The sequence below is a fragment of the Maniola jurtina genome, chromosome 13 (assembly GCF_905333055.1).
Source record: "Maniola jurtina chromosome 13, ilManJurt1.1, whole genome shotgun sequence".
Taxonomy (NCBI): domain Eukaryota; kingdom Metazoa; phylum Arthropoda; class Insecta; order Lepidoptera; family Nymphalidae; genus Maniola; species Maniola jurtina.
This window is the reverse complement of record NC_060041.1, coordinates 10,625,910-10,643,039: the sequence shown is the minus strand read 5'-3', so window position 1 is coordinate 10,643,039 and position 17,130 is coordinate 10,625,910. Positions and strand designations below refer to the sequence as shown.

At 35.2% G+C, this 17,130-nt stretch overlaps 1 protein-coding gene and 1 long non-coding RNA gene across 2 annotated transcripts in view; one reads left to right on the top strand and one right to left on the bottom strand.

Annotated features, from left to right (window-relative positions):
* The window catches only part of LOC123870912 (fatty acyl-CoA reductase wat-like), a 42,189-nt gene that overhangs the window by 16,120 nt on the left and 8,939 nt on the right, over positions 1-17,130 (bottom strand). Inside the window, exons 2-3 of the mRNA XM_045914408.1 lie at positions 4,884-5,082; positions 489-750 (exon numbers count right to left, since the gene is read on the bottom strand). Coding sequence (XP_045770364.1) covers positions 489-750; positions 4,884-5,078 — 457 coding nt within the window. The 5' untranslated portion in view covers positions 5,079-5,082. The remainder of the gene's footprint in view (positions 1-488; positions 751-4,883; positions 5,083-17,130) is intronic.
* On the top strand, positions 13,157-13,917 carry LOC123870927. Its single transcript, XR_006797181.1, has 2 exons — positions 13,157-13,412; positions 13,708-13,917. It is a non-coding gene; the product is annotated as an uncharacterized LOC123870927 (long non-coding RNA).

Here is a 17,130-nt window from a genome sequence, read left to right as displayed (position 1 = left end):
AATATATACCTAACTCAAAATTAAAAAACCCCCGACACAAAAACCTCTATAAGAAAACTAGAAAAGAGCTTATAACTTTCAAACGGCTGAACCGATTTTTTCGATTATAGCTAAGAACACTCTCGATCAAGCCACCTTTCAAACAAAAACAAACTAAATTAAAATCGGTTCATTCGTTTAGGAGCTACGATGCTACAGACAGATACGCACGTCAAACTTATAACACCCCTCTTTTTGGGTCGGGGTTAATAAACAACCAAAGCACTCAGGTACCAAATGACACAGTTTGCGGTATGCATATTTTTCAAGCGAATAACTTATTAGAGCCTTCAGCCTGCACTAAAACGGAGTTTGTAAATCGCTATTATGGAGTCAATGCTCGGAGCGGTTGATCATGACCGTCCGTGTTTGGCTGCTTTTAAATAATAAATACTTATTTCAAAGTTGGCTAAATATATCACAGCAAAAACTCACAAAACACAACTCACCTTTCCCCAAAAACCCGGTACCACCCGTCAAAAACACACACTGATCCTTGTAAAACCTCTGAACGTCTGTTCTGGACGCTTTACCCTTTGTTAGCCTCTGTTTCTCCGCCTCCTTCGTGTCCATTAGATCCTCCTGAGCATAGTAATCATCCAACTGGTTCGCGGAGACGAACTCGTGGTCTTCCGAGTAGTTCAAGATGGGTGCGGTTGGGTTCATGGCTTGGTTGTCCGTTTCGGGTGTATGCACTGAGTTTTCTAAGTCCTGTACAAGAAAGGAATTGATTAGCTTGTGCCCGCGTATTTATTTGCCCGGGATAAAATATCTTATTCGCGTAGTTTTATGAAAATCCCATAGGAATTCTTTGTTGTGCCCGATAAAAATATTACTTTAAAAAAATTATATACAAATTACATATTATTTTGCTATATTTAATGCAGTAAAATTATATATTTTTGGAAATCTATTTTAATTCAAATTATGTACAGTAAAATTGCAAAGCTAATGGCTGCGAGGCAAATTTTAGGTAGGTACCTATAATAATTTCAGATACAAGAGCATACTTTCGCGCTTGACTTGAATGCACCATGGAAAGTACTCTTAAACATGATTTAATTCGGGAATCCCCACCTTGAAACGTAGGTATAAGCAATCTAAACCCGACCAGTTAAACATAATATATCAAGCCTCGGCGCTTTGTGATCGCAAAAAAAACCTTTTTAGTACGTTGACCTTCGGAGGAACTAGAAATCAAACTTGTATGGAGTTACGAGTTTTTCAAGTTAATCGTAATTTAACCTTTAGTCATCACATCACATCTGCCTCAATTTCCCTATTGGATTAATTAATTAAACGTAGCTTTTCTTTTTTATTTACATTTATCATGTAACTAGCTGATGCCCGCGACCTTGTTCGCGTGGATGTGGGTTTTTTAAAATTCCCGTGGGAACTCTTTGATTTTCCGGGATAAAAGTAGCCTTTGTGCTAATCCAGGGTATAATCTATCTCCATTCTAAATTTCAGCCCAATCCGTCTAGTAGTTTTTGCGTGAAGAAGTAACAAACATACACACACACACACACACACACACACACACACACACACACACACACACACACACACACATACAAACTTTCTCCTTTATAATATTAGTGTGATTATACTCTTATTAGAAACTAGCCGACTAGCCTTAGTTTCGCTAGAGTGAAATTTTTGAAAATCTTTTCTCACAGGCATAACGCATAACTGAGTAGGTTCCTGCGGGAGGCGTGTAATGACGTGACGGGAGGGCTCAGTGATTCGTCCACTTGTGACAACTGTCATCCTCGACTACCGCAGAAGCCTACTCAAGTATGAGCTATACCTATAATATTCAGCAAATGGATGGATGACCGGTTTTGGAGGTTTGGAAAAGAATTTGGTGACAAATCGATCGTTAATAGTGATAAAATTCGGTTTTCAGATGAATAGAATATTATTGAATATTATATATTATTTATTAAATATTATTATTTAATAAATAATAATAATATTATTATTTTACCAGTGCAATAATAATTTAGATGCGGTAAATAGAGCGAGATCGCAATAAATATTTTCAAACCCACAGTTGCATATTATATAGAATTGTAAATGTGTGTGTATATTGATAATTTTTGGGTTCCGTATCTCGACAGAATAAAAAGGAACCCTTATAGGATCACTTTGTAGTGTCTGTCTGTCGTCTGTCGTGTTACTCCCCGTTGAACTCGAATCGTGAAAGGCAGGTAAGTAGGTAAGTCTTATATGTACCTAAAGGGAAAAATCCGAAAACCGTGAATTTGTGCTTATATAAAAAAAAATTGTACTTTTTAATCCCCGACCCAAAAAGAGGGGTGTTATAAGTTTGACGTGTGTATCTGTGTATCTATCTGTGGCATCGTAGCTCCTAAACGAATGAAACGATTTTAATTTAGTTTTTTTTGTTTAGATAAAGGTGGCTTAATCGAGAGTGTTCTTAGCTATAATCGAAGAAAATCGGTTCAGCCGTTTGAAAGTTATCAGCTCTTTTCTAGTTTTTTTATAGAGGTTTCTGTGTCGGGTGTTTTTTTAATTTTAAATTATTGTACGATGGTATGGAAATCGTGTGCGAGTAGGACTCGCAATTAAACGGTTTTTTAAATTCATTAGGTGCATACAGTACCCTACTACCTATCTAAGGTACTTCTTCTATGCAATAATATGTATCTACTGTTGTACCTTCTTAGCAAATAAATCGCTTACCATAAAATGTAATGTGTGGCTTTGCGATCAAGGAGTAAACTAACAAGTGATTCACAAGAACGTGCGTCAGAATATTAATTAATCAGGGTACCCTAGACCGACGCAGCTGCAAAATCTGGGAAAGCCCGGAATTTCTCGGTTTCGATTCAATAATTTTTATTTTATTTCTAGTAAGCTCGTAATAATACTCTTTACTTTTTTTTTAAATTCCATTCCGTCAACCCGTACCTACGCATTCACTGCTGGACATAGGGTTTTCCAAGAACTTTTGTAAACTCGAAGGCCGTTCGAACGTTTATCAAGCAGCAAAGACAATGAGAAAATTTGGTATTAACTATATTTTTTTTTTGATAACTCTCATACCTCCTCAAGTCATTCATTGTCATAATTCTTTCATGATTATGATTTATCAAACACGATCTATAAAAAGTCTAGTTTATGCCCGCGACTTTGTCCGCGCGGACTACACAAATTTCAAACCCCAATTTTTTTCAAAAACCCTTTCTTAGCGCATGTCTCCGTGATAATAGTATCTGCATGCCCAGCCAGATCCGCCCAGTAGTTCGTTAGTAGAGCTGTGCGTTGACATCATTCGGTCAGTCAGTCACCTTATCCTTTTATATTATACATATTGAGATTCTTTAATAAAAAATAACACCTAATACAGGCTACCTATTGATGTTTGAAAAATTGCTTGTAATTAAAGATGAAAAATGTTTCAAATAATGCGCTTACTACTTAGGAACACAGTCGTGTAGGTATAACCATTCTACAATATTACTTATTCCTCTATATTTATGTAGAAATTATAACTACCTACTATCGTACCTACTAGGTGAGGTGATTATTACAAAATGACAGTGTTAACGATGAATTGGATACCAATAAAATATAAATTGTAAAACAACCATTAAAAAAGACGCGTTGAAATAAAAGACATTTTTATTCCAGCCAACCCAGCCAACAAGGAAGTGATAATTTATTTAAATACAATATTTTGTTCATATTTTTTACGTACAAGCCAGGTACCTAGCTACTTAGTAACTAAAATATTAATACTAATTGGAACAAATGTAAATTAACACCCCCGTTATAAATTTTTAATTTACACTTGTTCTATCATGACTAATGGACTCCTACCTTATGTATAAGGCTAAAAGTTGACACTCACTTGACCACTTTTAGTTATTTTTAGTCCACTTGGTGATAAAAAATAATGTTTTATTTAATTTTTTTCTTCTTAGTTCTTTTTATTTAGGTACCTTGACATTTTACGAATGCCCAAACATTGGCTGGTACGGAATGTTGTGGTTATTAAGAATTTATTCTCAAAAGTTATGAATGAATGTTCAATTAAGTTTGTCTATATCTATTTCCGTTTGAAAATATTACTATAAAACTTAAAGCTAGTCTTATCTAATTACTATACAAATCATGCCCGCGTGGAATGGTGCCAAGAATACTGGCTGCATTTCCTGGATAGCCCGGCTGATTCAGACCGATCGCGATAGTCGGACTTTCTGGCTTCATTTTTTATCATTCTGGTACAGAACCCTAATGAGGTGATACATGTAACCGATACAATCGTGAGTTGTGGAGATGAAGTGACCTAGGGCTCCATAACTCAAAGATCCGATAAAGATAGGGGTTCCAAAGAGTTAGAATAGCGAAACCGCACTGTTCGCCATTCACCACCACACTGGAAAATCACTAGCACCTACCTATTTATAAATGCGAAAGTGTGTCTGTCTGTCTGCTACCTTTTCACGGCCCAAGAGCTTAACCGATTCTGACGAAAGGTACCGGGTTAGCTTATATCCCGGGGACGGACATAGTCTACTTTTTATCCCGCAAAATCAAACAGTTCCCACGGGACCTTAAAAAACCTAAATGCACGCGGACGAAGTCGCCGGCATCATCTAGTATATTATAAATCCGAAAGTGTTGTTTGTTGGTTTGTCTTTCAATCACGCCGTAACGGAGCAACGGATCGGTTATGATTTCTGCTTGGATATAGTTACAGACATGGAGAATGACATAGGCTACTCTTTATCCCGGAAAATCAAAGAGTTCCTACGGCATTTTAAAGCCCTATAAGTTGCGAGAATCAGATAGTGCATCAATAAGATACTTACTTGTAAATTCTCCTGTAATTCCTTGCTCAATTTCCTGACGCCATTCAGGTCTTTGAGTTGTTTATCTGTTGCTTTTCCGAAGACGTCTAAATTGTCTAGTTTCTCCGCCTTCCTCTGCCCTTCCATCCATTGCGCCATCTTGTCTTTGGTTAGTTCCGCGCAAGCTAGCGGTGAATCTTGCAAGTAGTAATTCATTTTTCTGAAAAAAAGAAAATACTGTTTAATTTTCTTAAACATAAGTACCATAAAACTTATGTCTAACTTACCTCGCCATATTAGGTACATACCTACCTACTAAGTACCCTTAGGTACAACTTATTAAGTCAATAGTCGCGCGTGGAATGGTGCCAAGAATAATAAATAAAAAATATATAGAACCTTTATTGCTGATAATATGTATATCCATCTATATATTAGGTAGTACAAATAGGGGTAGGTACCTACCTACTCTGTGACAAAACTTGGACCTTATACTTGCGTTGAGATTATAAAGGTTCTTTGTTTTACTAGAGAATCGAAAAAATTAAGGCATTTAAAAATACTTAGTTAATTTACTCAAAATAATAAATAGATTGTTTTGTAAATGCCCAAAAGGTTATATTAAAAAAATTATTAAGGTAGTAAGTATTTATTAAAATATGTAAGATTGAATTCCCAATAATAAAAGGTAGGTAGTGAAGGTAGTACAGACCAGTTTAGGAACCGGATATTAACTGAGGTACCTTGAGGTAGGCTACCTACTCCATGGTATGAACTGGTCTCTTGACCAGGCAGGACAAGCTCCTTCGGACTACCCTTTATTAGAGTACCGTGGTAGGAAAATATATTGTATTATACAAGAAACCCATTAATTTCACTTCAATTTCTGAAAAGAGCAGCAGCCGAGTTTCTTCAATTGCTTGCCCTTCTCAATAAGAAGGGCATTTTGAATTGGAACTAATTTGATGGTAGATTACCTAGGTACTAATTGACGATTCAAAAGCACGCCACATTGTAAAAGTTTAGTTAAAAAATCCTACTAAAAACCTTTTCTGTTTCCATGTCTATTGCTATTTCGATATGTAGTTATTTCTATTTATTTTGTTTCTTTTCTATTTCTATATTTCTATTCTTGTTGCTATTCCTATTTCTATTTCAATTACAATATGTTGGATTGTCCCGTGTCCGTCAGTTATAGAAAATTGGCATAAAAGCGCGAAATATACGCATGCACTTTTACAAATTTAAACAAGTATAAATTAAAAATTTATAACACCCCCGACAAGTGAAGGTTACAGTAACTAGAAAAGAGCTGATAACTTTCAAACGACTGAACCGATTTTGTTGGATTATAGCTAAGAACACTCTCGATCAAGCCACCTTTCAAACAAAAACAAACTAAATTAAAATCGGTTCATTAGTTTAGGAGCTACGATGCTACAGACAGATACACAGATACACACGTCAAACTTATATCACTTTTGGGTCGGGGGTTAAAAATAAAACCGGTCAAGTGCGAGTCATACTCGCGCACATTTTGCGCGATAAATGAAAAACTATTATAAGTACATAAAAATAAATAAAAATCTGTTTTACAATGTACAGGTAAAGCCCTTTCGATTTACCCACTTGGTATAGTTATCTTATTATGAAAATTGAAAATATAATTGTTCAAATCAATTTTTTGTTTGGGATGTTTAGGTAATTACAAATTCACGGTTTTCAGATTTTTTCCTTTACTGCCTACCTGCCAAACATGATTCTAGGGTTTCTTGACAGACACGACACACGGACAGACAGACAGACAACAAAGTGATCCTATAAGGGTGCCGTTTTTCCTTTTGAGGTACGGAACCCTAAAATTAAAGCTAGGTATATACTAAGTATGGAGTATGGACTTCGTCTGTGTTGGTGTTAGCTGGCGGGCGTGCTGTGCCTTTTTGGAGTGTTTTTTTTTTGTTAAAACTGACTGGAAAGCGCTCTAAGGGGGTGCTGTGCGTATGTCGGCGAGTGCCAGCACAGACGGGGTGAATACTTGTATATTTTAACTAACTTGTTACAAATAACTACAAACTTGACATTGGCTAATCTTTGTAAAGCCAGAAGAGAGAGAAAAAAGATACTAAGTATGTGGTGGTATCTTTGTTAATTTTATTACTTTACATGTGGAACCAATAAGTACTTGTCTATATGGTAATAAAAAGGTGTTGATCGTTTCATACAAAGTAGGTACTTACACAACATAATAATATTAGTATTTACAAGTACATTTTATTTCCTTATACTGCATTCTATACATATATTGCTAAAAACGTGCTACGAGGCCGAATTTTACTGCGATCACGTAATATTATTAAAATTAATGCATCAGCATTCAGCACTATGCAAACGCATTGAAATGCTGACATTTTATAAACAGTCATAGACAACTAAATAACTACTTATATTTTTTTTAACCCCTGACCCAAAAAAAGGGGTGTTATAAGTTTCACGCGTGTATCTGTGTATCTGTCTGTGGCATCGTAGCTCCTAAACTAATGAACCGATTTTAATTTAGATTTTTTGTTTGAAAGGCGGCGTGATCGAGAGTGTTCTTAGTATAATCCAAGAAAATTGGTTCAGTAGTTTGAAAGCTATCAGCTCTTTTCTAGTTACTGTAACCTTCACTTGACGGGGGTGTTATAAATTTTTAATTTACACTTGTTACTACTTATATAGGCATGATTATTAAGAATCCATACTTATTAGTACCTATAAAATACGCTATGCTATGCGAAAGTAACGCTTTTAGGGTTCCGTAACCGAAGGATGCCAACGGGACCTTTACTGAGGCTCCGCTTTCCGTCTGTCAGCAGGCTGTATCTCGTGAACAATAATCCGTAGAGACCTGAAATTTTCACCGAATGTGTATTTCTATTGCCTATATTATATACAATCCTACACATATAATTCCAAAAAAAATACCGCCATGAAAATTTAAAAAAATTAAAAAGTGTTATTTCTTGTACGATTGTACGGAACCCGTCCTGTCTGACTCGCACTTGACTGATTTTTATTTTCTGTGTTTTCATGACTCAACTGCTGAACCGCGTACACACAGGCGTAGCTCACATCATCTATCTTACTGTACATCTCAGGGACGGAGATCTAGGATAAATCTTATCCGAAAATTCAGTTTCTTCGTAATTTCCAAAAAATTGACTTCACGTGGATGAAGTCATGGGCATCATCTTATCGACACTTTATTATAAGTAGATACCTACCAACTTACATTGATTAAATTATTGATTATTTTTAACCCCAGACCCAAAAAGAAGCGTGTTATAAGTTTCACGTGTGTATCTGTCTATCTGTCTGTGGCATCGTAGTTCCTAAACTAATGAACCGATTTTAATTTAGTTTATTTTGTTTGAAAGGTGGCTTGATCGAGAGTGTTCTTAGCCACTCGACATTATCCAAGAAAATCGGTTTAGCAGTTTGAAAGTTATCAGCTCTTTTCTAGTTACTGACATAACCTTCACTTGTCGGGGATGTTATTAATTTTTAATTTACACTTGTGACCTTCGCTCCACGCTTGTCAAGCGTTTACTCAGAAAGTCCACTTTTGTGGTTGAAAATCCAAAGAACCAGCATATTATTATCAGACAAGGGTACCAAGCAAAACGAAGGGTCGGGTGTGGCAATAAAATAAAATTTAGCCTAGAAATATTTCAATCGGTTGTTTCATTATAAAGTAAAAGGGAACTTCCGCCCAATTACCAATTTATTTTTAGCATAATAAGCTCTATTTATATGCGGAAATCTGCAATAACTTTGATTTAATTAATTTTCATAATATTAGGACTGCCATTTATCAATAAAGTATAAAATGTAGTTTACTTATTTATTATTGACAACCGCCCTTTAAAACTTTCTGCATTGAAATCTACTTAAAAATTATTAACAACAAGACGTGTAAATTATAAATTTATAACACCCCCGACAAGTTAAGGTTACAGTACCCAGGAAAGATCTGATAACTTTCAAACGGCTGAACCGATTTTCTATGATTATAGCTAAGAACACTCTCGATCAAGCCACCTTTCAAACAAAAAAAAAAAAAACTAAATTAAAATCGGTTAATTAGTTTAGGAGCTACGATGCCACAGACAGATACACAGATACACATGTCAAACTTATAACACCTTTATTTTTGGGTCGGCGGTTAAAAATGTAGTTTACTTATTTAGTGACTTTGTTCAATAAGATTTTTTCGGTTATCCTGTCCACAAATCGTATGGACTTTTTTGACGAATAACAATGTCGCTAAGTAATTGAATTGAATTGAATGGAATTAAATTCTGATATAATTTAAAAATTTCAATGTTACAAATTACAATGCGACCTTCCACTATGCATTATGATTTTATTATCTAGAATTGCATATTAAAGTTGTGCATCTTGTATAAAACAGTTTTGTATAATATTATTTAATTATATGTAAATAATACTTTGTTATGTGACCCTGATAGTTATTTACTTATTACTTATTAGATCTTTTAATTGCATCAAAATTCCGAAACTGACGTGTACTCGTAAAAGAATATACTTTTCTAACAATAATATTTTGCGAAGTGTAGGTATAATGCAAGGGCAAGGCTGACGCAGATTAGATCATAATATATATTATTATTAATGTCAATATTCCTACACCGTATTAACTTTGGGCCAACTGCACCAAAAGCGCTCAGTAGCTGTACCAGAGTGCAGAATTTTAAATGCATCACACTAATATTATAAAGGCGAAAGTTTGTATGTGTGTGTGTGTGTGTGTGTGTGTGTGTGTGTATGTTTGTTACTCCTTCACGCAAAAACTACTGGACGGATTGGACTGAAATTTAGAATGGAGATAGATTATACCCTGGATTAGCACATAGGCTACTTTTTATCCCGGAAAATGAAAGAGTCCCCACGGGAATTTTAAAAAACCTACAACCACGCGAACGAAGTCGCGGGCATCAGCTAGTACCTACCCAATATTCTAATAAGGTAGTAGAGCCGCCAATCGATTAAGATCTTTGCGATTAATAGATCTTATGGCAATAGTAGGTTTATGGCATTTTGGTACCGCATTCGTAACTCTGGAACAAGATCCTCAATTTATGCTTTGAGTGCCCGAAGAATTCCATCATTTAATGACTTGCCGTAAATCTCTTAATAAATCTGTTATATAATATAATAATTTTGCAATATAAATCTAGATATAATCAGAAACATCCATACTAATATTATAAATGCGAAAGTGTGTCTGTCTGTCTGTCTGTCTGTCTGCTACGTTTTCACGGCCCAACCACTGAACCGATTTTAATGAAATTTGGTACAGGCTTGGGATACGTCCCGGGGAAGGACATAGGCTACTTTTTATCCCGGAAAATCAAAGAATTCCTACGGGATTTAAAAAAAATTGAAATCCATGCGGGCGAAGCCGCGGGCATCCCCTAGTATTATATAAATCTAGAATTCATTAGAATACCTAGTAAAGAAAAAAGGTCAATGCGAGCACCTTTACGATCTCAATGTTTCCGAAGCGACCTCCACTTTTCTAGAAAGACTGGTTAAGACTAGACTAACGGTGTAAACGGTGAAAATATAGATAAATTAAAAGCTATAGTGGTTAATACACTCCAATATCACACGTGTCCAAAGCTGAAACGCCGCCGTCATCATATCGCGACTAGGCAGCTTCAGAAACGCTGAAAGTGCTTCGTCAAAAGTAAAACCTTCGTCTTATGTCAGAGGACTATCGGTCCGTCCGGGAAGTATCTAAATTAATCCAAAACCAAAACTCAATTCAAAAATTCAAAATTCTACCAATGGTTCGGAATGCCTTTCTAATTTGCCAATTTTACTAATTTGACTCGGAGGCAGTCCTGAATTATGTATTTAACTTTCGGGTAACGGTAAGCGTTTTTTTTAATTATTTTTAAACGTTATCAAAATATGTAGTTATCAGTACTAGGTCGGTGATTCTCAGATTTGGCGCAAATCACATATCAGGTCAAATAAAAAAATAATGAATGAAGTTGCAGATGAGAATTGCATTACAAAAGAACTCTTGTATATTCAGCTACGGGTGCCCCAAAATTCAAAATTGTAACTACAAAGGTTACTTCAGAAATAATATTTTTGATATTAAAAACTCACCTCCTTCTGCGGGTAAAACAGGAGTCTCAGGAAAAATCGCTATGATTTTCAAAGAAGACGGTTTTAAACGAGCTCGAGTTTTTCACATATTAATATATACATCCTGAGAAGCAATTAAAATGCATTTTCACACGTACGAATCATTTAATTACGTCATAAAAAAATAACAAATGTTTGGCACAGAAAAAAAGTCATTACCTGCAACTGAGATGGCACCTCCAAAATATCCTTCTAGTATACATATTGCCTTCCGTTCTCCCCTGCCCCGTACTAAGCCATAATCAGTCTATCTAGGCATGTTGCGGAAAGTGGCCGTGCACTTGTAGAAAAAAAATTATTTACGCTTTTAGTGCCAAAACTGGTGTTTGGCACGACTTTTCACTCTTTACCTTCAACATCATTTTAGGACAAATAATTAGTTTTTCTTAATAATTTTATCTTCTTTCATGCACTAATAACAACATAAGTATGTAGTTTGATGTTCATATTTATTGCATTTTAAAATACGACGTTAGACAATTAAAACTGCCAAAACCTCATTTACGCTCTATCATTACCGTAATTTTCCTTCCGTTTTTAAATTGAAGGTAATGATGTTGAATTGAAGGAGGTGATCAATTTTTCAGGAAATAATGTTGTTCCAAAATTGTGTAATTTTCTTCATATCCTTTGACATTAAATCACGTGACAAAATATTAATCTTCAGTAATTCTTTAACTTATCAGTTGAATTAGTAGCCCATATTGTTCCAAGCAATTTAGAAATAACTATTCAAAATTATTGCACCTCGTGGTATTTCAATATTAAAAATAACCATCATATATCGATTTTAGAAACTACCATAGTGAAAAGAAATAGTCAAAAACGCGCGAAAAAAAATTAGCGCAGGCTAAAAACACAAAAAACAAACAAAAACGAAGAACTAAAGAAAGATCTAGAAAAATATGCGAAACGTAAAGAAGAATGATGGAGTCCTTTCATTCCTTCTTGGATATTAGGGCTACAGCAGTTGTTTTCTAGGTCTCCCTACCTTTGGCTGCTGCTTTGACATGGTTCCACGAGAATTCCATTCTTTTAAAGTCTGCTTCAATGGGCCTCCTCTAGGAGTTTGTTGTTCGACCAGGTCTCATTTGACCGCCAGGCTGCCAGGTAGGCACGTTTCAATAAATGCCGCTTGAGCAACGTTTTCTTCCTCTCTTCGCAAAATATGCCCGACCAATCACAATCGCCTCAAAGCTATTTCCTTATTAACTGGGAGTTGCTGGCATTTGTACCACAAGTCCTCATTTCTGATCGTGTTAGACCAGAAAATGCGGGGAATAACACTGAAACTCTTATTGTGGAAAACCTGAATTCTGTGGATTAGCGATAATATAGTTGTTTCCACGTTTCACACCTGTATAAGAAGACTGAATTTACAAGCGATTCAAACAGAGAGAGCTTTAGCTTTTATAATCCAGTTATTGACATCAGCCTTGGCACCGCCGCTAGGAGAAATGATGCTACTGAGGTTACAGAACTCCTTCACTCGGTTAATTGGTTTGTCTTCTAAATAAAATGGTTCTGAAGCAGTAGAACTTATCCTCATCTTCACTGTTTTCTTTGTGGTAATCGGCAGACTAGTTAAGGAACTTTGTCTTGTAGGTATTTTGATTTAGACTTAATGTATTCGAGTCAATCTGATATGAGAACAAGGTCATCCGCATAGTCAAGGTCTTCAAGTTGCCTACTGCTCCATGATATCCCTTTCGGACTATTGGTGACACGACGCATAACTTCGTCGATAAGCAAGATAAATAACAGTGGTGAGGAAGACATCCTTACTTAACTCTACGGATTATTTTGAGACTAAAGAAGAATAGAAAATCAAAACTCTTTGTTGACTCCAAGACAACAAAGAGTACAGAGAAAAAAATACGTGAAAATTAAAAAAACATATAAAAAAAATAAAAAGAAGTAAGCCGATTGAGAAAATACTGTTTAAGATAACAAGGGATTTAGAAGAAAATCATCCACAGAATAATAATGTGCTCCTTGTGAACATACTACTCCTATAGTAATAAAAGATGTTATTTATTTGTCAAAACCTCTACAATTGACGTCAAGGGCTAGCTTTGTGTAATATACATTGTCGATGGTGTATGTCAATAATTATTAGGCTTTTGTTTCGACGGTTTGACGTGTTTTCGAATAAAATGGCGTATCGAAATGACCATGGTTATTAACTTCTTGTAGTACATTTCAGTGGCGACGAGGATGGGATTATATAAAAAACCTTTACAAGAAACTCTATCAGTTGAAACAAATAAAACGGAAGAAGTTTCCAGGAAAGCCAGGAATTCACCAAAAGTAAAAATACTTTCTGATGTACGTTTCCATTGGACTAATACTTTCCTTTCTTTATTAATGGCAGATTACCTCTTAAAGATAGTACGCGTACGACTGATACTGGTCATGTCTGAGAACATGCCCCAGATAACCGACCTTTCTGCATTTGATCGCCAAAATTAGGTCTCTATCTTTACTGATGCATCTTTGTCATTTTTATTTTTTGAACCCAACTTACTCGCAGTAATTTTCAGTAGCAGTTGCTTATTGCGCAGTACTTTTTTCATTTTCATGAATAATTCACGGGCAATTTCAATTCAGGTCTTTATTTCAGAATCTGGATCCCATTCTTCATTTACCCATGTACCAAGATATTTGTGCATTGAAACTCTTTCGAGTGTTGTACATGTGAGAGTTCTTATTGAGGTTTGTTGCGGTTTTCTTGATACTGTACATAAACTTAGTCTTTGAGCGATTCATGCTTAGACCCGACTTTCTGCTACATTTATAAACGCTATCTATTATTTTCTAAAGATCTTGGGAACTAGAAGCCAAAAAAACAGTATCATCAGCGTATCTAATATTATTTATATTTATTTGTTTACCTTGACATCCCATTCCTTATTTTCCAATGCTTCTGAGATGATAGCGTCTCAGTATGAGTTGAACAGAAGCGGAGATAAGATGTGTCCTTGTCATACCATATGGCCTACCGCTACTTCATCTGTTTCCTCAACTTCAACTATTACTGTCCCAGTCTGCCACCAGTAAGGGTTCTTAATGATCTTTATTTCCTTGCCAACGAGTTCAACATACTGCAAACGACGAATAAGTACCACTTGATGTACACGGTCAAAGGCTTTCTCATAATCAATGAAGGAAATTCATACATCAGTTTGCATGTCTCTATATTTTTGGACTAGTACGTTTATAGCAAATAATGCTTCTCAGGTTCCAACACCAAATGTAAATCCAAACTGACTCTCATTGAAGTAGTTGTCACATTTATTTCTAATCCCTTAAGAGCTGATAAGTAGAAACATCTTTGGAACATGACTCATGAGGCTGATAGTGCGGTATTCATTGCATGTCTTAACATTCCCAAGATGTTGCAATGATTCCCTTGACATGTGTCTGCGAACATATTATTTTCTATAAATCGTTTTACAAATTCTTTTTGACTTCAGGGTCCACAAAAGGGTGGGTTTAACTTTATCATCAACTAAAATGTTTATATACGACACCCATCGCAGGTCTACCATTTCTATGCAAATTAAAATAATCATGTTTTCGCTCATACTGTTCTATCACCAAACATTTGTTTTCGTGATAATATGCTCTCGCAGCATGATTATTTTATACATTTCAAGTAAAATTTATTGGTGATGATATGTCTGGAATAATATTTTTGTTAAAGTTTGCAATATTTCCGTTATTAATTCTGTTTACTTGATTAATAAGATGAAGAAACACGTTATTTTTTGAAAATGAAATATTGCTTCATTACCATCAGATAAACATCAACGCCTTCTCCACCAAAATCATTACCAGCACACTAGAAATCATTACCTTCAGTAACTGAAAATTTCAAATGCATATATCTCTGAAATTCATGGGTGCAATTTGATATAACTTGGTCATTCTTTTTAATTTTACCTATATTTTAGTTTAGTTCAGCAATTTTCACAATTTAAAAAATTCTCTTATTTTCTCCGATTTGCGCCAAATCAGAGAAGTACCCTATAGGTACCTAAGTGTTAAATATTTTAGTGGATATTTAAACGTTGCCTTGAGAGTAATAAAACCGCTCTATATTTTAGTTTGAAGTGATTCCAAATCTAAGCCTGCTCTTGACTCGCATGCGAATCTCGAATGAAAAGCAGACTCTCTTTTTTTAAGCGCGCTCTTCACTCGCGGGCAAATCGCGGCGCGAAAGTCCATGTACATTGATAGTGCGTGCAAAACAAATAGTCTAGCCTGAACATGAGGCCTTCATGACTGCAATGTACAAACTCGCTCGAACTGCTAGTTTTAATAGTGATAACACAATACAGTGTCTATCAAAGCGAATAGTATAGGTAGGTACTTAAGTAGATACTGCCATTTGTTTTGTTGTGAAGCCTAAGGTCAGGGAGTCCATTAACTATAACATAAGTCATAAATATCTGTATGACCGCACACGTTGACTGTTAATAATATATCTAATGCTTTATAAGATTTAAACTGAAAAGCTAAAGATAAAACTTAGCCCAATTATTGTGCCTATGCTATAAAAATAATGCCAGTAATACTGGCTTCATTTACGCTGAACAACCAGGCTGTTTCCTTAGCTAACTAGGCAAAAAAGATCGACCAAGTGCGAGTTGGACTCGTGCACTGAGGATTCCGTACCTTGGAATTATTTTGTAATGATTTTGTACCACAAATTATCTCCAACTGCAAATGTAAGTTTGTAATTACAAAAAAAAATAATTCTTTAATGTTTTAAGGTAATAATATTTGTACGAAATATCGATTTTCGGATTGTTTCCTTTATTGGTGCTGTGAGACCATGCTTCCTGCCTTTCATGATTCTAGGTCAAAGGGAAATAGCACCAAGGTTTTGATTTATTTGCGGGTTTCAAAATATGCGGCAAAAATTGCATTTATTTTTACTAGAGTATGCCCGCGATTTCGTCCGCGTGGATTTAGGTTTTGAAGATCGCGTGGGAACTGTTTGGTTTTCCTCGATAAAAAGTAGCCTATGCCCGTCCCCGGGATATAAGCTTACTCTGTACCTTTCGTCAGAATCGGTTAAACTGTTGGGCCGTGAAAAGGTCACAGACAGACAGACAAACACAAATAGACAGTCAGACAGATAGACAGACAGAAATACAGACACACTTTCACATTTATAATTGGTATATTAGTAAGTATGGATTTTTCGAAAAGCTAAATAATCATCACTCTCAGCTTTCGTTAGACAAACAACCTATTTAATTGATTATTTATTATGCATACCTACTTACGTATAAAAACCCGTTCAAATCTCTAACCGGACAGTCTTGATTGTCCATGGGTTTGTATGAATTAATTCTTACAATAGGTATAGGCAGGTAAGTATGCCTTAACAGGGCTCTCTCCGTCACTTACTCCATACAATCGTAGTTCCAATTTCATTTGAATACTAAGTAACCGAAGTCCATGAAATGCAGACATATTCTAGAAACTAATATATGTGCCTGTGGTGTTTTAGATTTTTCTACAAATATGTAGTTTCAAAATTACAGGAGCTCAAAGATTTGTATGTGAATCTTTAAGACCACGTAACGTTGAAAGCGAATATTTTAACAGAAATCTGGAAAACCATAGAAATATTAGTTTCTAGAATATGCCTGCAAAGTTTCATGGACTTTGGTTGCTTAATATTCAAATGAAATTGGAACTACGTTTGTATGGAGCGAGCAACGGAGATACCCCTCTTAATAACATGTAAATGTGTCGAAATATGAATCACGACTCTAGGATATCATAAAAATAGTAGGTATGTAGATATTATTAGAATAATTATAAATTAATATTCAATTAGTCTGTAAAGAAGATCCCAGAACGTAATAAATCTCATATAAACATGGTTTAGTAAAACAATTAAATAAAACAACTACGCAAAAAACAAATACAAAAATTAATTATAAAGTAGGTACGGTACTTAATATAATATATATTAGTTATAATAGTATTTGTGTTTAAAATTAATGTAACTAAGTAATTAAATGTC